This window comes from Psammomys obesus, unplaced genomic scaffold (genome assembly GCF_907164565.1).
Source record: "Psammomys obesus unplaced genomic scaffold, mPsaObe1.curated_primary_1811, whole genome shotgun sequence".
Taxonomy (NCBI): domain Eukaryota; kingdom Metazoa; phylum Chordata; class Mammalia; order Rodentia; family Muridae; genus Psammomys; species Psammomys obesus.
The window spans coordinates 25,852,553-25,875,384 of record NW_026593286.1 but is presented as its reverse complement, the minus strand read 5'-3'; the positions used below and the strand labels follow the sequence as shown (position 1 = coordinate 25,875,384).

At 42.0% G+C, this 22,832-nt stretch overlaps 1 protein-coding gene across 2 annotated transcripts; it reads right to left on the bottom strand.

Moving 5' to 3' along the window:
• Positions 1-6,125: 6,125 nt before the first annotated feature.
• Positions 6,126-20,507, bottom strand: LOC129683738 (aldo-keto reductase family 1 member C23-like protein). 2 transcript variants are annotated; one of them, XM_055616645.1, is made up of 9 exons: positions 20,408-20,507; positions 17,729-17,896; positions 16,223-16,339; positions 13,776-13,853; positions 13,237-13,359; positions 10,416-10,525; positions 9,820-9,985; positions 7,494-7,576; positions 6,126-6,360 (listed from the first exon to the last, which is right to left on the bottom strand). In XM_055616645.1, exons 1-9 carry the CDS (start codon positions 20,486-20,488, stop codon positions 6,318-6,320), a joined length of 969 nt encoding a protein of 322 aa, XP_055472620.1. In that variant the 5' UTR covers positions 20,489-20,507; the 3' UTR covers positions 6,126-6,317. The 2 variants fall into 2 exon arrangements, with proteins under 2 accessions (XP_055472620.1, XP_055472621.1); XM_055616646.1 differs by lacking the exon at positions 16,223-16,339.
• Between the last annotated feature and the right edge of the window lie 2,325 nt (positions 20,508-22,832).

Here is a 22,832-nt window from a genome sequence, read left to right as displayed (position 1 = left end):
ATCCATCCATCCATCCATTCTCCTACCCATCCATCTCTTTACCATTCATCTATCCATTTGTCCATTGATTAAAACACTATTGAGCACCTTCTCTGAATTCAGATCTGTTCCCAGTACATGAATATATCATAAACCAAAACCATATATAACCCCCAACAGAAAAATCCAGTAGCATGGCCTAATCCAAATCTGCAGACATGATGACCTGGGAGACTACTGGAGTGAGGCCCAGAGTCTCAAGGCCAGAGAACCTGGAGTTTTGATGTCTAAGGATAGGAGATGATCCCCCATATCCAGAGGGGTGTGTGCGTGAGAGAGAGAGACAGAGAGACAGAGGGAAAAAGACAGACAGAGAATTCACCTTTCCTCTACTGCCTTCTGCAGGCACTCTGTGGATTGGACAGTGCCTGCCCACAGTAGGGAGAGCAGTCTCCCTGATTCAGGCCACTGATTCAGATGCCAGTCTCCTCATAGACAGACCCAGAAATAATGCTTTCCTGTGTTGGCATCACTTGCCAAACCAGGCCCTTTCCGAGGGGCGGCTGTGATCATTTCTTTGAGGTACCACCCCTCGGAAAGGGCTTGATTTGGCAAGTGATGCCACCACGGGAAAAGTACAGCTGGGAAGGTGAGGCCCAAGAAAACAACAGCTGGTTATCACCTCACTGAGCCCTGGTATCCAGCCGCGCATGAAGCTTTTCAATCACACAGAACAATAAATTCTCTTTCTGCGCAAGCTTCTGTGAGCTGCTTTTTGTTGTTCTTAGTAGGAGTTACAGTCTCACCATGTTGCCCAGTTTGCCCATGAACTTCTGAGCTCACGCTGTTTTCCTGCCTCACCCACAAGAGTACCGAGAAGTGGAGGGGCACATTTTGATCACTTGAAGTTGTGAATCGGCCCCAAGACATTATAATGGTGATCTCAGCTGTTTTCTGCGTGCTGACCTTGCCTTTCCTGGTTTGCTAGAAGACAAACACTAGGCAGGGTCAGGTTTAATGACTTTCTGTCCAGCCCCTTCTAAACAAAATCAGACCCAAAGTGTTTAAAAGTGTAAAACGTCCAGCATTTATTCTGCTAGGGAGGCCCTTTTACATTTAGGCGTCTATGTTAAACACTCAACTTTATCTTTATTTTTAACTTGACATTAGGTAGCTGAAAATGTCATCAAAATCACAATCTTGCTCAAAATATGCACTAGAAACCTTTCAAAGTTGAAAATATATTTCAACAATATGACTTCAACAATAAGGGGGGAGAAAAAGGCTGGAAAGATGGCTCAGCAGGTTAAGGTCCCTGTTGTGGAGACTGATGACCAGAATTTTATCCCTGAAACCCACATGATGGAGGGAGAGAACTGACCCCTGAAGGTTGTCCTCCTCATGTGTGCTGTGTTATGTACAGGTGTGCCTGCACACATAAGCACTCACAAGAACAATAAATAAAAATAAAATGTAATGAATGAGCTGGAGAGATGGCTCAGTGGTTAAAGGCATGTATTGCTCTTGTAGGGAACCTGAGTTCAGTGCCCAGCTCCCACAGCCTGTGACTCCAGCTTTAGGGGGGTCTGATACCTTTGCCCTCCATGGATGCCTGCATTTATGTGCACACAGCCCTGTGCAGACACACATACACAGACACAATTAAAAGCGAAACAAAGATTTTTAAAGCAATGCAAAGTTTAAAAGAAAGACTTGAAAAGACGTGGGAGAAAGTAAAAGACTCGCTTAACAGAACAAAATTGTCACACGTTTTTAGGGAAAAGAGCTGCTGAATTTGATATCCTGTGCATCTGTTATGACAAAATCTCAAGGGAAGGGAGGTTTAGTTTAGGTCCTGACCTGGTGGGAAGGTGTGTGTCACCTGGGGGGGGGGAGGGAGACAGGACGCAAAGAGAGAACAGAGAGCAACCCCAAACAGTATGCACCCTCACCCCAACCCCCCGAGATTTACTTTCTCCAGGTAGGGCACCTTCTCTAGCGCCTAGACTGTACCCAAACAGCATCACCAAGCGGTGGCCAACCCTCCCATAGTGAGCCATCTGGGGACCACATCACACCCAAATCCTAGCAAGCCTTCATTCTCTGTTTCCAGGGAGAAAAACCAACAATGCTGTCTTTTTTTTTTTTTTCTTATTGTGATGGAAACCAAAACTGCAGAACTGAGCAAATTCTTTTAAACATCAAAGCGGTTATTTGTAGCGCATTGAAACTACAGGAAAGTTCAGTTCTGGTTTGTGAAATGGAAGAACACTGCATTGACTAGACAACGACACGCCACACAATACACAAGACACTGCAATAGATAGAACCGCAGCAAAAGGAGCCTGTGTGTGTTGAGTACTTACTGTCTCTAAGGTCTGTGCTGTGTTGTAAACATGCGTGGTGACTGTGTCAGCCAACTTGCATGAAGGGCCTCAGAGAACTTACTCTAACTTTCTTCCAGCCTGCTGGTTGGTTGGTGAGAAACCAGTAATTACCAAGCTATGTGTTGTGGGTTTTGTTTTTATTTAATCATTTAAAATTTATTTATTTACTTTTATTTTATGTATATGGGTGTTTTGCCTGCATGTATTGTCTGTGTACTGTGTATTCCTGGTGCTTATGGAGGTCAGAAGGGGGCATTAGATCCCCTGGGACTAGAGTTCCAGATGGTTGTAAGCCTCCATATGGGTGCTGAGACTCGAACCTGGGTCACCGGAAGTGAAGAGTTTAAGTTAGCCTGGGTGACTCCATTTTGAAATAAGGAGCCATCTTGACCAGGAGCTGAACTCAGGTACCAGGAAATATCACAGAATGTGCACCTGGCAGAAAACAAAGTTACCTCTCCTAGCAACAGCCTCCAGGAAAACTCACAGAATAAATGTTTAGTGAAAAATAGAGACAATCTCCCTGGCAATTGTGATTATGTAAACGGTCACCTCTCCCCTATGGCTTTTACCCAATTCTGTAACATCAAGGTATGCATCCCTCCTGCTTTCTCTCATGGAAACATGTACACCCCCTGCTTGCTGTCATGGAAACCCCATGCTCACAGACTTTTCCCTTAAAAACCCTGCTCACTCAAGGCTCAGAATCCCACTTCTCTACTGCTGCGTCACTGAGACTTGGGTCCTGAGTTCGATCACTCTCGTAATAAAGCTCTCTTGCTATCGCATCGAGTTGTCTCCTGGTGGTCTCTGAGGGTCCCGTGATCCTGGCATTACAGAAGAGCAGCCAATTTTTTAACCACTGAGCCATCTCTACAGCTCTGGGTATGGATTTTAAATGTCTCTTCATTTCTTCTAATCATGAGAAATTTAACTGAGGAAGTTTTACTTGCCCTGTGTGGTGTGGTGGTTTAAGAGCGTTTAGGAAAGAGCTAGAGCCAGAGTGGAAAGGAACAGTTAGCATGAGTGTGCAGTTTTAGTTATTCACACGTGTGAGAAGACCGGCCACCCTACACCTCATTTCCTGAGAATCTGAGGCGGGAGTGAGAGCCAGGCCTCCACCCTCCATTTTTTGTTTGTTTGTGTTTTTATTTCATTTTGTTTTTTCAAGACAGTGTTTCTCTGTGTAACAGCTGTGTGACAGTCCTGGAACTCACTTTGTAGACCAGGCTGGCCTTGCATTCACAGAGGTCCACCTGCTTCTGCCTCCCTAGTGCTGGGATTAAAGGCATGCACCACCAACACCCTGCGAAAGCCACACTTTGAACAGAGAAAATGCTGCTGAAGTTGGCCTGATTCTCTAGAAATGCTCTCCAGCTCCCTGGATCTCCAGCTTTGGCCATCCTATTTACCAGTTCTTTGTCCTTAAGGAGGAATGGTTCCAAGGATACCACTGCTCGGCTAGAGGCCTTCCATGGGTACCATTATCTAAAAGTTCTTGTCACTCTGTTCCGACCTACCTCTCCAGTGTCTTCCCTGCTCTGCCTCCACAGCCACTGCTCACCCCCGTATTTCATAACACATCTCAAATGTCATCTTATGGTGAAATTGAAAGTCTCCCTCCAGAATCTTTGTTTGTTTGTTTTTGTTTTTGTTTTGAGACAGGGTTTTTCTGTGTAGCCTGGGATGCCCTGGACTTGATCTGTAGACCAGGCTGGCCTGGAACTCAGAGAGATCCACCTGCCTCTGCTTCCCAGATCACAGGTGTGTGCCACAGAGCCCAGCTCAGAAGTCTTAGCTAACCAGAGTGAATCCACATGTTTCCTGTCCTGTGTCTCTACAGCTCTTCACATTAAGCTCATTTGACCTCAGTTATGGCTCAGACTCTGAGGAAAGGCCCTATTCTACTCCTCTTAACATTTCCAGAACTGGCTATCACAAAGGGTGAAAGTAATGTCACCACCCACTCAAAGACTGTTAAAGAATGAGTCGTGGAACTACCTCAGTCTGCAGTTCCACTATGTCATTATCCAGAACCTGGACCCTTTCCCATATGTGATGGACTTGTTCCATGGTTCCCAATCACCAAATTGGGACACCTAGCTCTCTGATTCAAGCCATCATTGTTACTGTCTTTACTATGCTTCATTTGAATGTGACGGCTCTGCGTTTAATTTGCTCTCACTCTGCGCTACAAGTGTCCTCCCCACACGGGTCCCAGCTGCCAGCTCTCCTTGATTTATATTCATTTCCCAGGTATACCAGTTGTACCAATTGCTAGTAATGGCGCTGACATCCACCAGGTGGACCGTTTTAGCCATGATGTTATGTAGCAAAGCTGTAACATACTCTCTATGTAGCAAAGCCTTTCTCTCATAAACCCTGATTTGTCCAATCCACACCACATAAGAAGCAGGATGAGCATGAAGTTTCCAGGTGTAACACATTCACCCATGGCTTGTCAGTTTTTTTAAATTATTATTATTATTATTATTATTTTATGTGCACTGGCTTTTTGCCTGCTTTTTGTCCGTGTCAGATTTTGGAGTTGCAGACAGTTGTGAGCTGCCATGCTCATTTGGGTGCTCTGGGAATCGAACCCCGGGTCCTCTGGAAAAGCAGCCACCTCTCCAGCCCCAACTAGCCAGGGCTAGCCACTGGCTTCCTTGCTTCCTCCAGCAGGAAATACGTGTGGAGGTTTGCCTAATCTAAGACTTCTACCGCCACCTAGTGGTCTGCATGTGCTTCCGACAACGGTGCCGTTCTCAGGGAAGTGTGTCACATAATGACACGCTTCCAATGTCTTTGACCAGTGCTCAAGAGACTGTCTCACTCTTTGCAAAAATGACATCTGCAACGAAGCTTTAGGGCCTCAAACCTCCCTCGCTGAGAAACGCTACACTCCTAAATTTATCCAAAATGATTGTGTGATTTTGTAAAAGGGACTGCGAAAGGCTAATGGCTTTTGAAAGTGTCCTGCTATGTCCCATGCGCTGTTTTCAAAAGGTTTAAGTTTGGAGAATTTGTCTTAAATGTATTGTTTACCTTTTAAATAGTAATGTCTCATTAATACTCAATGGCTTTGAGATCGTTTTGTGTTCCATATGTATAAGTATACTTGTCTCGTTTTAAAGATATTTGAAAGGGAGCTGGCAAGATGGCTCGGCTGGGAGGAGAGTTCGTCATGCACGGCTGATGACCAGAGTTCAATCCCCAGGACACATAGTGGGAGGAGACAGTGCTGAAAGGTTGTCCTCTGGCCACCACATGTACTGTTGCCTGCACGTCCGCACAGTCACACACGTCACACACAATAATAATGATCAGTAAAGACGCTGGAAAAGAATCCATATCAAATTCAAGTCTGTTTTAAAACTAAGAAAGCTGGGCACAGAACAAGTATTCAGGAGCTTTTCATCCGTCCGTTAATTTGGTTTCCAGCCTCTCAACCAATACCCAGCAGAGTTGGTACTATTCCCTTTATTCACTGAAAGATACTAGGTTTAACCCTCAACTCTGGAAGGAAAGTTCTCTTTTATCTGTATGATAAACTTGTAAATTTAGCCACATAGCTCAAGCTGATAATTGTTCAGTTCCCCTCACCTCAATTCCATTCACCCAACTGGAAGGATTTACTGCCTGGTCATCCTTTTGGGTTGGTTATCCACACCCTTCCTTCTCAACACTCAAAGGCAGGTACATTTGAGCTTGGACCTTAGTGAGTCAGACAGAAACAAGTCACACAAAGAAAGGCGGCACTGTGCTTTACACGTACCTCATAGACCAAAACTTTATTGGCTTCAAAGTCTCACAGAAACCCCATGGCCACCCCTCTCCATCCGGCTGAGTGTGGGTTGGCACGCAGCATTGACCAGAGGTGACGTCCATCAGTATCTACAGCGTGTCCCACAATGCTCCCTTCAGGATGAGGTCATGACGAAGGTTCCCATGTCAATATTCATCCGAATATGGATAATCGGGGTGGGCAGCAGTACTGAAGTGAGAAAGAAAATGCACAGAACAGGCTCAGACGTTACGGAGAATGATCCGTCTTCCGACTGCACAGTAAAGATTTGTTAGTCAGAACTAAATCATTTCACTGTCGTTCTCCTGCCTGGAAGGTGACAGAACTTAGGCATTCAAATGTGCACATTCATTCTTTTTCATCAACTACAGCATCGGTCTACCAAAGCAATACGACATCCTTTCTCACTCCAGATAGTCAGTGAGGATGGAATCGGAGTATGACTTGTGGACAACATTTCCACAGACAGTGACTTAATATGTATGTATGTGTGTGTGTATATGCCAGTGCTTCTCAGCCTTCCTAATGCTGTGACCCTTTAATACAGATCCTCACAATGTGGTGATCCCCAACCACAAAATTATTTCATTACTACTTCGTAACTATAATTTTGCTACTGCTATAAATCATAATGTAAATATATTATATGAAGGATACTTGATATACAACTCATGTGGAAGGAGGCATGACCCACATGTTGAGAACCAGTGAGATATATATACATATATGTATATACACATATATGTATATATTCTGGCTCTCTGTAGGTATTTACGGTTTAGTGCTAGTAATATCAAATTCACTCATTAAGCTTTAACTCCTTGTCCATCATATATAACACGCTATGTTTAATGCAGAAATGAAAAGGCTAGAATTCGGAGATACACTTTCATGTCCAAGAGACTCATTATGTAGTTTGTAGGTCTCTTCACTTGAAAACAACACATATATAAAGTGATAAAAGTAATTTATTTTAAAAGATTAGCTTGAGTTTTGGACCCTTCTAAACAGACTATGGTAAAGTCCCCCAATGCGTATCCACTATCTTGTTGTCAAATTTAGGGGTTTGCATGATGGTATAAAGTCAGCAATATTGGCTGTCTGTGGGATAATAAACACGGAAGCCCACGTGTGGCCATCTAACCTTGATTGCATGCACACTGTTAGTGTATCAGACCTCTGTGGGGGATGTGCGACCAGAGTTTCCAAAAGCCCCTGTCTCACACTGACCCCACTGTCCAGTATTAAGGCAACTTTTAACAACCATATTAAATTCATCGTCAGAAAATGAATTGAATGATGAATTTTCCAAGGTTACTCACAAATCAGCAGGAGCATATCTGTAATTTTTGTTGAGGCTGTCTATAACTGCCATGTCCTCCGCAGACAACTGGAACTCAAAAACCTGTCACATAAGTAGACTGATTTTAGTATGACCATGTCTTCGCCACCCTGAAAAGCACAAGCTAATCAGACTGAAAGGTGTGGGGATAACAGATTCCAAAAGACTTTTACGATAACAGCAGCGAAAAGGATTGAAATTATTAATGAAATGCTTCTTGCCTTTTGGCAAAGATCAAATAAAACGATTAATAAATAACAAGTGGAAGTTGAATGCAAATATATTACTATGTATAATATATTTAAACGTCACAATACGACAGGCAAAAATCAGAACTCAAAGCAGACTGGAGAAGAAACAGCTGTTTTATGTGAAAAACACAGGATGAATTTCATGTCAGATCTAGAGGAATCTAATGGCCACTTTTTAAAATATATGAGGTAGCAATAATTTTCATGGATACCATTGGCTTTGTGTATCCAATCAATGAATAAGAATGTGAAAAATACCCTTTCTGATGTAATCAGAAATTTCTCAAATACCAATGATACTTTGTTTAAAGGATTTAGGAGATACCTCAAAAAAGGATGTCCCCGTTTAAATTTGTAACACTTTAAGCATCAAAATGATTTTTACTAATTACTAAACCATTAAAATGAGTGGATCCTGGGGGCTAAAGCGATGGCTCAGTGGTTAAGAGCACTGGCTGCCCTCCCAGAGGACCTGGGTACAGTTCCCAGTACCCACATGGCAGTTCACAATTGTCTGTAACTCCAGTTCCAGGGAATCTGACACCCTCACACAGATATGCATGTAAGCAGAACACATGAAATAAAATAAGCTATTAAAAATGAGTGGATCCTTAAATACATACTTTTTTTAAAAAAGAGAAAGAAATAGAAACAGTAAAGAAAAAAAAGTATCCATACTTTATTAGCTGATGAATCTAGGTAAAAGGTATCAATTTATTATTTTTCACTAACCTTTCTGTAAATTTGAGCATTATCTAAGCAAAATGAATATTGCCAAAGCTATTAAGCTCAATCTGACAGAACGCATATCAAAAATGAATGAAGTGAAAATGTATTTAATAATATTAAAAGATGATCTAAAATTAGAAATTTATACCAAAATTGTATTAAAGAGCTTAACAGTCTAAAAGATTAGACCATGTTTCAATGTAGTGAAGCAGTGTTGGGAGGGAGAAAGTTATTCTAAGTTTTATCTGCCCAGAGGCAGTCAAGAATAGCCAATGCATTTAAGTAAAAAGCAAAGAAAGAAAGGAAGAAAGAAAGAAAGAAAGAAGGAAGGAAGGAAGGAAGGAAGGAAGGAAGGAAGGAAGGAAGAGAGGAAGAAAACAAGCTAGGTGACATCGCTCAGTAGCAGAATTTACCTGGCATGTGTAAGGCTCTAGGGTCAATGTCCAGTATTAAAACTGAGAGTAACAAATCAAACACTGATTTTCTAATAAAATCATCACAGTAGAGGAAAGTAAATACATGGGCTGAAAGGAAGGTGGTAATTTATATTGCTAAAAACCTTTACATGTTATTTAAACATACATCTTTCTTTATATTTATCCTTATTTTGCATAGTACTCAAAAACTTCCATTGAAGTCAAGACCAGTTGGGAAAAAAAAAAATCATAACTGCTATATAATGTAGCAAATCCATTTCGCTTCCCATATAGGAAAGACATAATACTCACTGACCACAAGGTAAAATTATGAACGGTGTGACCGCAGTAAGGAAGAGATCTTAGTGATTTAAAAAATATATCCCGAGACTAATGAAAACATGGGCAAGTCACGGAGAAGATGCTCCCACAATTACTGAATCTGAAAAGCAACCATTCAGCGCATATAAATGTGGTAGGAGGACGACAAAGGTACCCCACCCCCACACACTGCCCCCCTGTTCTTTTAGTCTCCGCGGATGCACGCTTTTGTAAAACAACCTGCAAGTCTTCCCAGCATTAGAAGGTATCTTTCTCCCCATCGCTCCAGTTTTGCCTGGACTGCAATTTACAACGACCCCCCCAGAGCATGAAAACACGCTAATGCGGCAGTTTTAAGCCTAGACATGAGAAGATTGTCCAAGCATCTGGACAATGGAGCCATGACAACGGAGTGGTACTGTAGAGAGAGAGAAAAAAAAAAAAAAAAAAAAAAAAGTTCGCGCAGGCGCATGAAGCACAACATGCCCAGGGAAACACGAAGGACGGTCACTCAACACGGATGAGCTCACAAAAAGGCCTTCAGACAGACACTGTGCAGGAGCCTTGATGCCCACAGCCTGCTCTTCACCTTCATGTTCTCCTTGATCCGCTTCTCATTGAAACTCTTGGCGAGAGTCACAATCCCACGCTGCAGCAGATACCGGAGGGAAATTAGAGCTGCAGTTTGCTTGTGCTTTTCCGCCATGGCACAAAGAACGGGGTCTTCCAAGAGATAGGGGGCATTCTCATTTATCCTGAAAAGAAGGGAATAGTGACTGCTTGACGTCACGATCTGATGTGTTAGGAGGCTTACAAAACATATGGGTGTGCCCACTCCAGACCCAGGACCCTAAATATGACCCTAACCCGGTAAGGCTAGCACCCGCTGGAATCTTTTCAGGCGTTGATTCTCCCCCCACCGTAAGACTGCTGAGTTAATTCCAGAAAACTCAGAATTGCAATACTGAAATGATTTTATATGAGTCGTATGTATGATTTAGTTAAAATCCTTTTTTTTTTTTTTTTTAATTTTCTTATTTTGAGACAGGGTTTCTCTGAGTAGTCTTGGCCGTCCTGGAACTCACTCTGTAGATAAGGCTCACAGAGATTTCCCTACCCCTGCCTCCCTTAGTGCTGAGATTAAAGGCACCAACATAGCCCAGCTTTAGTTACAATCTTTATTACCATGGCTTACACCGTTGGGAGCCTAGAGCACCATAGGCAACCAGAACAATGTCTTTTGACTTGCAGTAATCCAAAAGTTTGCTCTGGTTGAGATAAGGATGACATTCTACCTGTAGGTGGGCAAGACAGAAAGATACTGGATTATAGAAACCTTCATATGTTGATGGGGAAAAAAAAAACAAAAACAAAAAAAACACCAAAAAACAGTTTTCATAAGAAGATGAATTGAAAAGTCTAGACTACTTGAAGTCTGAATAGAAAACCCAGCTTCACGTGACGATCCTCTTTTTAAATGTAAAAACAGAGAGGCCCTCAGGGCAGGCAGGCTGAAGCCAGCCAGAGGTGCCCTTGGTGTGGCCTGCCCTCGGTGCAAGACATTAACAATGTGCAAGGATATAGCAGAGAGATGGAAGAGAAAGAGAAGTGAAGCGGTTGAGCGCTATGAAGAGGCAACCCTGGAGAGCTGTGGGCTCTGAGTTCTCTATGCTCAAGTTCCTCCCAGGGTGGAATCACAGTCTCCTGCTGCCTCCTTCAGATCAAGATGTAAGTCTCTTTCATGGCTCCTCCAGCTCCATGTCTGCCTGCACGCTGCTATTCTTCCCATAACTAGACTAATGGACTAAAGCTCGGAAACTGTCAGCCAGCCCCAATGAAATGTTCTCTTTTGTAAGACTTGCCTTGGTCATGGTGTCTCTTTACAGCAATAAAACCCTAACGAAGACACATAGTAACAGATACATACACACAGACTGAGAACGCAAATATCCCCTCGTGTGCTGACTGTCATAGTAAACCTCTCTTGGGCCATTGATGACAAAGGAAACAACAAGGTTTATCCCATTAAATAGGAATAGCTGTAGTTCATCTTTACTTCTTAATCAAAATTTTATTTACTGTAGAATTCTACAAAAAAAAAATCAAATCAGTCTCTTAAAATAAAAAGTCAACTTCTGGAAAACCCCAGGAAAATAACTAAATCAGGCAAAAGGATATTAACAGATACTGAAAATAGGTTTTCAATACATAAAAATTTATCTTAATATGACCTCCCCTCCCCCACTGCCAAGACAATTACTGCTTGACCAGCCAGTAATAACTGAAGCAGAAGAAAACATCTGTTAAAAAAAAATACTGACTTGAGTAATAAGAAGAGAAGAGAAAGAATGAGAGAGGGACTAAATTACTAAAATTATAGGTGATAGACAAGGAGTTAGTTATAATAAACTACAACAAAATCTGGAGGATTGTTACAGCATACTTTGAAAAATTACATCCTAAAAAACTGGAGAGTCTAGAAGTAGGCAAATCCCTAGGCATGAATCACGTCTTACCTAAATAAAGTCACAACACGGAGACAACTCGACAGAAGCAATAACAGCCTTCCAGCTAAAACAAACAAGGAGAAACCTAGGCCCAGATGGGTTCGCTACTGATTTCTACCACGTCCACAACTGACCAAAAACAAAATCAACGAAATGTTTCTTACTGATATTCTGATACACTCATAGATCAGATTAATGCGTAGCCCAGTCGTCCTCAGAGATGTTGAGAGCAGATGCAGAGACCTACACCAAAATGTTAGGTGGAGCTCAGGGAACCCTGTGCAAGAGGGGTCAAGGGTGCCAGGAGAACATTGCCCACAGAATCCACTAAGCAGGGCTCACAGAGGCTTGCAGAGACTGAAGTAGCGATCGTGGAGCCTTCATGGGTCTGTGGTAGGGCCTCTGATTACATGCCGTGGTTGTTTGGGTTGGGTTTTTTTTGTGGGACTCCTAACAGTGAGAGTGGGGGTGTTTTTTACTCTTTTGCTACCCCTGAGACTCTTTCCTCCTACTGGGTTGCCTCGTGCAGCCTTGATAGGGCTTGTGTCTAGTCTTATTGTATTTTGTTATGCCGTGTTCAATTGGTATCACTGGTTGCAGTAAGTATGTATTGTATGAGAGAAAAATAAATGAGGCGTGGGGGTGAGGGGAGGTGTCCAGGCTATCTTTTTGTCAACTTGACACAAGCTAGAGTTATCTAGGAAGGATAGCCTCAGTTGAGAAAATGCCTCCATCAGATTGCCTGTAGTCGAATCTTGATTAATGACTGATGTGCAAGGGCCCAGCTCACTGAGGAGACACCAGCACTGGGCAGGTGGTCCTGGAGTGTGTAAGGAAGCAGGCTGAGCAAGCCATGGGTGCAAGCCAGTGACTAGTCTTCACTGATGGTTTCTGCTTGAGTTCCCGCCCTGACTTCTTACAGTGGTAGACTATAAACTAAGAAGAAATAAGCACTTTATTCCCCAAGTTTCTTTTGGCCATGGTCTTTATTGCAGCAATAGACGGCACCTAAGGACAAGACCCTAACACTATTGCTCCTCAACTTGTTCTGTAAAGAGAACAGAAGGGACATTATAAAACTCACTCGGCAAACTTAAAATTAACTTCATACAGAGGAAGCCAGAAGAGGAAGTCAGACCTTCTGGAAATGGAGTTGTGAGGTGCCATTGGGTGCTGGGAACCATACTGGGGTCCTCTGGAGGAGAAGGCAGTGTTCTCGGCCACTGAGCCATCACTTCATCCCTGCACTGACTCCTTCACTCTTTATTCTTCATAATTAGTCAGTGAAGCTCTCCTTGGCTGCTTTCCCATTTCCAAATGCTTGCACACACAGAGGCACTGTGCCTCGCCAACCTTTTCCACTAAGACTTTCCTAAGCTGACGTACAGTTACTGTCCTCTGCTCCACGAAGTTTAGATAATAAGGGAAGAGGATGCGTGGACAGTAATAAAGCAGGGAAGGAGAGAAGAGCAGAAGGAAAGGAAGCTGAGGGCACTCACCTGATTGCACACAGGCTTGTACTTGAGCCCCGGCTTGTTCAGGATCATCTCCAGTTGCCTGCGGTTGAAGTTGGATACCCCAATGGACTTTGCCAACCCTGCATCCTTACACTTCTCCATGGCCTGGAGCAGAGGGAAGGTGGAAAAGACTAACTTGTGAAGACTGTAGATGGTTACAAATACAGTGGTGTATTTCTAGAAAGGACAATGAGAAAGGAGACTAAAGCTAACTGCACTCGTTGTCAAGAAGAGGGAAACCAGCTTTAAAGATGGGCAGAAGATAATGGCAGAAAGAACGCCCTTGTTCTCCAGAGGGAGCAGAGAAATGATCTCACAGAGGGGAAGATACTTCTCCCCCAACGCTTTTCCGCTTGTCTTCAGTGCATTGCAATGATACCTTACTCCTCACGGTAGCAAAATAGCCCTAGTAAAGATATGCATTTCTTGATCTAACTGGGCATATCTGACTCTCACCTGTGAAGCTGAGATCTGACTCCCCTCCCTTAACTTCCCCAGTGTTCTTTATCCCAAGTTCTTACCTCCCATGTGTCACGGAGATCCACTGTGTCGAATAATAATTGCCCGTTTTCATCGGTTGGGTGAAGACCATTGCCTGGCTAGAATAGAAGCAGCCATTATAAACATCTCACCGATTTCATGGCTGTCCCAGAGCAATGTATACACAATATAGAGGGCTCCTCCACAAACTAGTTTATATTTGCAAAAGATTTTGCAAATGAAGTTGTAAGGAATATTTAAGGTGACAGATTTCTTTCACTCTCTCACATCCATTACACGTGTTAATTCACAACATTTCCCTAGGTCTTTTTGACTTGCCTTACCGCTGTGATTTCCCTTGGAGAAACGTCTCCCTGCCACTGAGAAAGTCAGTAGTTACATGGTCATGATCCTCAGCAAATAAGCAATCACTGTCTTGACATGCTTACAGAATCAGTGCTCCCGCCAGTGTTAATTTACCTAAGCATATCAAAGGTCAAAGGGTAGACATGGCAGCTAAACATTGTCCAACATTGAACTGAGCGTACAGCTTACCGGGTAAGTAGAGAGTTTGAAATAGTGTGCACAAGGCCTTAGGTTCAATGCCCAACACTGTATATGCCAAGCATGGTGCACATGGCTGTAATTCCAGATCACAGGGGAGAGAGATAGAAGGATGTGAAATTCCAGGTCATCCTTCACCTCTTGATGAGCTATGTGAGAGCTTGTCTCAACAATAAGCAAAAGAAAAAACAAATAAATACTGAGTCTATGGACTTTGTTTTTTCAGTTATAAGGAGTATGAACTAAGAACAAAGAAAACATGGTAACGGGATTATAGACAGGACACAGGTGTCAGAGAGACTCTTTAGATTAAATTCCTCTAAATTCAAAGATAATTAAGTCAGAAAAAAAAATCAACAGCAGGAAACTCTCAGCTGTAGATTCTGGAACTCACAGAAATGCCTAAGGGTGGGAAGTTCCATTTGCAGCCCTTTCAAAAATGGTAGACAAGGAAAATACAGACAAGTCCTGGGCCCAACTAGAAAGTGTGGCCCACTAATTCTTTGGAATGTGGATTCTTTTCAGAGCATATCATGTGTTTACTGAGGAATCTGTTTTCCAGGTCATAAGATTAATCATCCTAATGAGCAAATTAGGTCAAGTAATGTCTCTCAAAAAGCAACATTTCATGGCTTACATCTGTAATCCTGTGTTTAATTGTAAGGTTTTCTTTTCTTTTGCTCTTTTTTATTATTATTCTTAGTCCAGTATGTCAAGGACCATACAAAGGGGACTGAATCATGGGAGATATCAGTAGTCAAATGTAATTTTGTTGTTGTTGTTGACTAAACGATATCAAGATGGGTACAATTTCCATTATTGCTAGACATGGAGCAAGATGTATCATTTGTCTTGTTACATATTATTTCACAAATATTAACACACACACATTTACCAACTATTGGCCGTGTTCCAGGCACTATATCAGTTCATGCAAGCTGCTTTGCTTCTCTGTCAGTTATGCAATATTATTCCTATTGGCATTTACAGATAAGAAAATAAAGTCATGGATTTTAAGGAGCCGCTGGAAACCAGCCAATTAAAAGACAAAGTTCAAAACCATTCAGCATGTTACAGGTGTGTTGGTACACACCTGTCATTCCAGGACTCAGATGGTTGAAAATAATGATCAAAAGCTCCCGCTGAAGCCAGAATGTCAACATAGCTAGGACGAGTTCAAAAATAAGAATGTATGATTGCTAATACAGCACTCATATCCAGGAGGTGCCGCTTTATTCATTAAAATGCTCCTGTTCCTGCCACTTACCCATGTTTGTGCAGTTGTCAGATGTCAGAAAGCAAACAAAAAAAAAAGCAAAAAAAAAAAAAAAACCACAAAAAAACAAAACAAAAAACAACAGGCCAGTGAACATGAGAGTGCCTTCCTGTAATCCTAGCATATGGAGGCAAAAGAATCTCGATTCAATGTCAGCTTTAGCTGTATAGCAAGTTCAAAGCCAGACCATCTCAAAAATATCAAAAGTAAAGAGATTAACTTAAAACCAAATGACTAAAATTAAAATGAGCCCACAATCAAGGTTGTTCTCAAGACTAATTTTTATGCTGGAAGACATAGATAAAACACTGAATGTAAGCAACCATGAACCCTGAACAAGCCATTATTTGCTACCAGTGGGGGAAAATTAGAACAAAAGACAAACCTGTAGTAATGGTTTTTTTTTTGTGGGTTTTTTTGTTTTGTTTTGTTTTGTTTTAAATAATAAGCAGACACATTTCTAAAGACCTTTCCAAATACATCAATCTAGCATGATTTGGGTTCCTTGTTTTTCACAAGAATTATCCTGAATCATTTCCATGAAACATGCATGAAATTTCTATCAATCTGCCTATATAAACCATCAATGAAATTAATGGTCATGCCGACCACAGAGACAATGTAAGAATGAAGCTGCTGGTTGCTTACCTTCAATGATACTGGGAAATGAATGAGATAGAGGTCAACATAATCCAGCTGAAGCTTTTTCAGTGACTCTTCCAAACAAGGCTGGACTAGCTCTGGTCTATGACATATGGAGGGAAGCTGCAAATGTTAGAAAGTAAAAACTGAGACTTTTTCAACTAGTCAGAAACTGATGACTACAGAGCAAAAATACTCTGTCCAGTTGTAAGTTTTCCTTTGCCTAATCTATTAATATCAAGTCTGATACATATTTCGGTTTTATTAGTAAACTATAGACAATGGAAGGAAATTATGAATACTTGTATAAAATTGGATATAATAGCTTGATTGTTATTATATAATATAACTTTGTGAGTTATATCTCACAAGAGTTTACAAAGGAGGCTTCTTTTTTTAATTAAGTTTTTATTTTTTTATATTCATTACAGTTTTTTTACTTTGTATCCCAGCTGTAGCCCCTTCCTTCCTTCCCTCCCAATCCCACCCTCTCGCCCTCATTTCCTCCCAGCCCCTCTCTAAGTCTACTGATAGGGAAGGTCCTCCTCCCCTTCTGTCTGACCCTAGCTTATCAGGTCTCCCCAGGACTGGCTGCAATGTTCTCCTCTGTGGCCTAGCTAGGCTGTTCCTCCCACGGGGTTTGGGGAGGTCAAAGAGCCAGCCACTGAGTTCATATCAGGGACAGTCCCTGTTCCCCTTCAAAGGAAGCTTCTATCTTATTCCTTCATCCATTCATTCACTGAGAAAGAGTTAATATTTTGTTCATTTACATAAATATTATTTACATAATATTTCTTTTATTTACATATATTCCTGATATTGTAATATATATTAGATGCAATACAAGACTAGCAGTGTTTTATGAGATTCTCAGAGCTGGGTGTGGTGACATATGCCTTTAATCTCAGTATTTGGGAGGCAGAGGCATGTGGATCTGTGTGAGTTTGAGGCCACCCTGGTCTACAAAGCAAGTCCAGAACAGCCAGGACTACACAAAGAAACCCTGTCTTGAAAACCAAAAAAAAAAAAAGTAAGTCAAGATTCTTAAGAAAGTTGGACATGTTGGCACATACCCTTAATCCCAGCACTCGGGATGGATCTTTGTGAGTTCGAGGCCAGCCTGGTCTATAAAGCGAGTTCAGGACAGTCAATCCTACATAGAGAAATCCTGCCTCACAAAACCAAACCAAACAAAAACAAATAAACAAAAAGAAATAATAGTCACCCAATAGATTAGGAAAACAGTCTTATCATGTTTCTGTTCATGACAAATCATACTGCTTTCAGGTAAGACTTTAGAAAACAAAATTATTTTGCACTAAATGTACAAATTCAAACCATGGTAAGGAAAGAGAGATTTGCCACCTTCCTCTGTTTTCAACACTGGTTGAATATATGTAATTTTAAAAAAAATGGACCAATATGCCTCGTTTGACTAATGAGCAAACCATGCAAATGTTACCACACCAATGTCATTCATTTGCACGCCAGCACACCATACACATGCAATACCTTTGAAGTGTAGAATATATCTTCTCTCTTCACAGTGCCGTCAGCAATCTTGCTTCGAATAGCTAGCCCCACCTCCTCCTCATTTTGGTAGAAATAAGCTGAATCAATATGGCGGAAGCCAGCACCTATAGCTATTTTGGTAGCCTCCTTAACCAGACTCTTGGGAACCTAGAAGAGCAATCGAAAGGAGTATTTTGAGATTTGCTTTGATACATGTAGTATTTGGTTTTTGTGTCTGACTTACTGTTTTTTTAAAAAATCCTCTATTTCATGTTCTCTATAAAAATGACAAACTTAATTCTTTGTGGCAGAACAAATGCTTCACTTTGTGTGTGTGTGTGTTCAACATCTTATTCATTCTTGGCTTGATGGACACCACACCTAAATTGAACTCATAATTGTTACTAATGGGGCTGTTGTAACCTGTTAAACTCTATAGGCCCTCTGTTGAGACCTGCTTCGGTTCTTAGCATACTTATGACTCCTGTTGTATCCTTTAGCATATCGGAAGCCATTTTGCCTCCAAGTCTCCATTTTGATTATGTCTCTATGTTTTCATTTCTCAAACTTTGTATACTTTGTTACCTTGACACTATCAAGTCTGCCAACTGCAGAACCAATCAAATTAAAGGTCAGTTAGAAATGCTTTGTCTAGCCAAAATAATGTAACGTTGCTTCCTACACCTGGATACCTGGTTGTGTTTTTGTTATGTCATTGTCACCTACTTGTGGTTTGTTTCCTATACCTAGTTACAGTTTCATTACCTAGTTGTTACCTGGTTACTTTTTTTCCCTACAAAAAACAAACAAACAAACAAACAAAAAAACTGCTTTAGAAGCAGATCAATGTCATAGTCTAGCTTCCGAGTCCAGATTATGGCCCTGACCGGTCAGTTTCTGTTTAGTGTTCAATAAACCTCTGTTGATTTGAGTCTGGTGTCTGAGTGGTCAGTGAGCAGCTGTTCCTGAACCTGTAACAGGGCTGCATGAACCACACCAGCATGTCAACTTTATTTCCTTTGTATAGATGAAGGACGTTATGGGTAGAGCATGCAAAAGTTCTGTTTTAAGAAATTTCTATATTGTTTTCTTTAGTGTTTGTATTAATTTACATTCCTGTCAGCAGTGTATGGGAGTCCTGTTTTCTCTCTCTCTTTTTTTGCATCCCCATTAATGTTTGCTCTTTGCTATCCTTTTGTAACAGCCATTCCAAGATAAACCATTTTCTCATTGTAGTTTGAATTTCAAGACCTGCTACCAAGCCATAGCAACCAAAGCAGCATTGTAGTTACCCTGAAACAGTGACACCAAAAGAAGAAAGCACAAAGTAAATCCTTCAAATCATTAGCATAGGGAACCATCTTTAAGACATGTCCTCAAAGTACAGAACACAGAAACTAAAATACATACACAGAATAATGCAGAAGCACTTTTTTTTTTACCTTTTCGATGATAAGGTTAAAATGCATATTCTTATAATTTTTAAAAATTTTGAGATTACAACATTGTTTCAACATTTCTTCCTCCCCCCAAGCCTCCCACATACCCTTACTTGCTCTCTTTCAGCTGGATACTTCTTTCTTCATTAATTGTCATTACATGACTATGTGTATATGTTTATGCATATATTCCTAAATACAACTGCTCAGACCGTATAATATTACTTGCACATATGTAGTCAGGGCTGACCACTTGACATCGTATAACCAACCAGTGTTCTCTTGCCTGGAGAAAACTATTTCTCCCACTGGAAGCATTCTTTACTTGCCTGTGGGTCTTTGTGTAGTTTTTGTTTGCAGCGAATGGAATAAGAGAGTGGAGGAATAATCTCCAGATTAAAAGAAAAATCATTGCCAGCCATCTGTCTACTCGGGTTCACTTTTCTGACTTGATTTGGATTGGTTTTTGTTTGTTTGTTTGTTTGTTTTTTAAGGAATAAAACTCCAAGGAATTACTGAAACACAGTTCTGGGTACATCATGTTGGCATCTGCAGAGGTAGTTAGATCAAGAGGACTCTGACAAGATCGTTGGGCTAATCCCTTGATTTCACTTTCCTGTGTGGTGGGATGGAAAGCAGGAGTGTGATCATTTTGAGGGAAGTAGAGGCTAGGAGCCTGTCTTTGTGTCCTTGGACTGCTCTCCTGCCCTAGCTCCATCTTTCTGTCCTGGGACTGTTATCTTGCCCTAGCTCCTTCCTTTGCTTCTCTTCTCCCTGCTTCTCTTCCAGGGAAAGAAAAGCAGCCACTTCCGCATGCACTATCATCACCACCACCTTGATGTTCTGTTCAGTCAAAGCTGGCCACAGCAGACTGAAGCTCAGGAACCATAAGCCAAACCCAAAAACATCGGAACACCAATCCCTTCTTTGGTTTCTATGAGGTATTCTGACCACAGAGATGCGAAAATAATGTGTTGTCTGGAAAGTGATTACTATCCAGGGTACATGGAGAACTCAGAAAACTCTGTAACAAAATTAATTACATAGAGGAGAAGTGATCTGAATAGACATCTCTCAAAAAAAAAAAAACATGAAAACGTCTCACAAAGACATGACATACATGTGATTATCATTTATGCAGTGAGGGCGGATATTGAGTTTTCTCTTTTGCACCCAGCTAGAAGCAGGCCTATTCCAGGCTGAAGCTGAAAGTAAAGACAGAGCTATGAACTACCCTTACCTCCTCTGGGGCAAAGGTTCCAAAGCCAAGCACAGGAATGCGGTGGCCATCATTTAGTTCTGCAGAACCGTTGGGATTCATTCTGCACTCTCTGCTTCTGTTTTTCCTGCTGTCGCTGGGTACGGAGTAACAGGACGATACTGTAACTGCGGGGTACAAGGTTAGTCACGACTCACTTCCTGTCCAATCTGTAAACAGTAGAGTGTGGGGGAGGGAGGCAACAGCTCACATGCCCCAGAGAAATGGAACCAGCTCAAGGACTTCACAGAAAGGAGAATTCCAGCGTACATTACTATGTGCTGATAAAGTATTTAGTTTTTGCCCAGTTTTCTCACTATAGTCCCCCATGAATTGTCTTATCACAGATTGATTGAACACGTAATGGCTGTTTTTACCCTGAAAGCCTTCCTACACCTATTCTCTTGTTTGGGATCATGGTTTTCTGTCTATGATGAAAGCTTTCTTGGTCATACATCACACGCAGTCCCGTTCAAAGAAGTAAAGGTATGGGAGCTGGGTAGATGGCTCAGTGAGTAAGATCACTTGCTGCACAAGCTTGAGAACCCCAGTTCAGACCCCCAACACCCACATAAAAATCTGAGTGTGCCTGTGCACACCTATAACCCCAGAGCTGCTAGGTAGGGACGCAGGAGGACCACCGACCGGGGCGTTGGCCAGCCGGCTGGCTGCAGCTCCCGTCAGAAACCGTCTCGAGCAAGTGATGCAGAGAGTGACACAGAGCAATACCCTCACAATTCTCATCTGGTCCACACCTGTTCATACACCAGCCATGCATATGCTGCCCATACATACATCACACATATACATGCAAACACATGCATGTGTACACACGACACATGCGCATGCATGTTCACATGCACACATGCACAAATAGGCACACATAGACAAAACATACACACACACACACACACACGCACACACATACACATGTCAGATTCGTACAAAAATATATACAATCACATGCAATCACTTTCAACCATTCATACACCTACTCAGCAGACACTCACCTCTCCGTGCGCACACATAGCACACACTCACTCACATACACTCACACACATGCACATACTCAAACATAGGCATGCTAACACACTGGCATGCTCACACTCACATACTCCCTTACAAGCACAGACGCACATTCACAGAAACACGCAACGACACAATGCTCACTTCTGGAATAATAGTCACACACACCGAAATACTAAAACATTAAGAACACGTGTAAAAGACTTCCATATTCTGTCCTGCTGCGTGAGCTCTGATCCCATAGAACCTCATTAACTCCACTGGGAAGCATGCCTCCACCTGCCAAGGAATGCCACAGGCAAGATGTACCCCTCTCCCCTCTTTTACACGCAGGTCTCAGGGGAAGCTGAGGCCATTCCCACAGCTGAATTTCTGGCTTCTCTTTTTCACTGCAGGCACTTTTACATTATGGAAGCCTCTAGAGTTTATATTTTCTATTCCTCTGTGTATTTATATAAAATATATGAAATATAATGTCCCCAGGGATGAGATAGGAACCAGGAACCAGAGCCCAAGGCAGTGGTGCTGGGAAAACTCTCCCTTGTCCATCTGCCCAGGTTTTAGTTGTGAACCATGTAGTCTGAGTGGAAAAAAACAAACAAACAAAAAAACACAACCAGAAGACAAAATCCAACCGGAAGATAAAATCCTGACCTGCCCAGTCTATGCTTAGAAGATTAAGATGCCCTTATTAAGCTTTCTAGAGAGGCTAACTGGGTCACATGTGCTCTGTGCTTACCTTGAACTAACTGCGTAATAGAGGATGCCTTTAACCTTGTAATCTTCCTCCTTCCACGGCCCAGGGCTTCGTGCGGGGGTTGGGAAACTCTGACGCCGGACCTACAGCCCCAGCATGGCCAGTTTGGAAATTGGGTTGGTCCCTGTCTCACCACACATCATGAATTTCAGAAGAAAGCTCTCTCCTTGGAGGTCTCTCGGGATGCCCTTGTTAAACACCTATTCTGAAGAGCAGCTACGTCTTCTGTACTGACAGTGTGGTGAAAAGTTACCAAGTGTCGTTCCAGCTCACTGAGAAACCGGCTCTGGAAGCAGAGCCGCCGCTTCCCTCATTGAAGACCCAAAGCTTTCTTTTTATTTTTGTTTCTCAAAATATCCTCTAAGGCTCCTTGTCTAGGGTTGGGATGTCATTGTCCATCAATCTAGTTTCCCCATCTCCCCCCTCACCCTCCCCAAAAAAATGTGACAGGGAAGGAAGAAAGCAGTGAAACAACCCAAGAGTGAAAACATCATGCCTTTGAAAACAGCTAGAGGTTTTCTTTCTTTCTTTCTTTCTTTCTTTCTTTCTTTCTTTCTTTCTTTCTTTCTTTCTTTCTTTCCTTCCTTCCTTCCTTCCTTCCTTCCTTCCTTCCTTCCTTCCTTC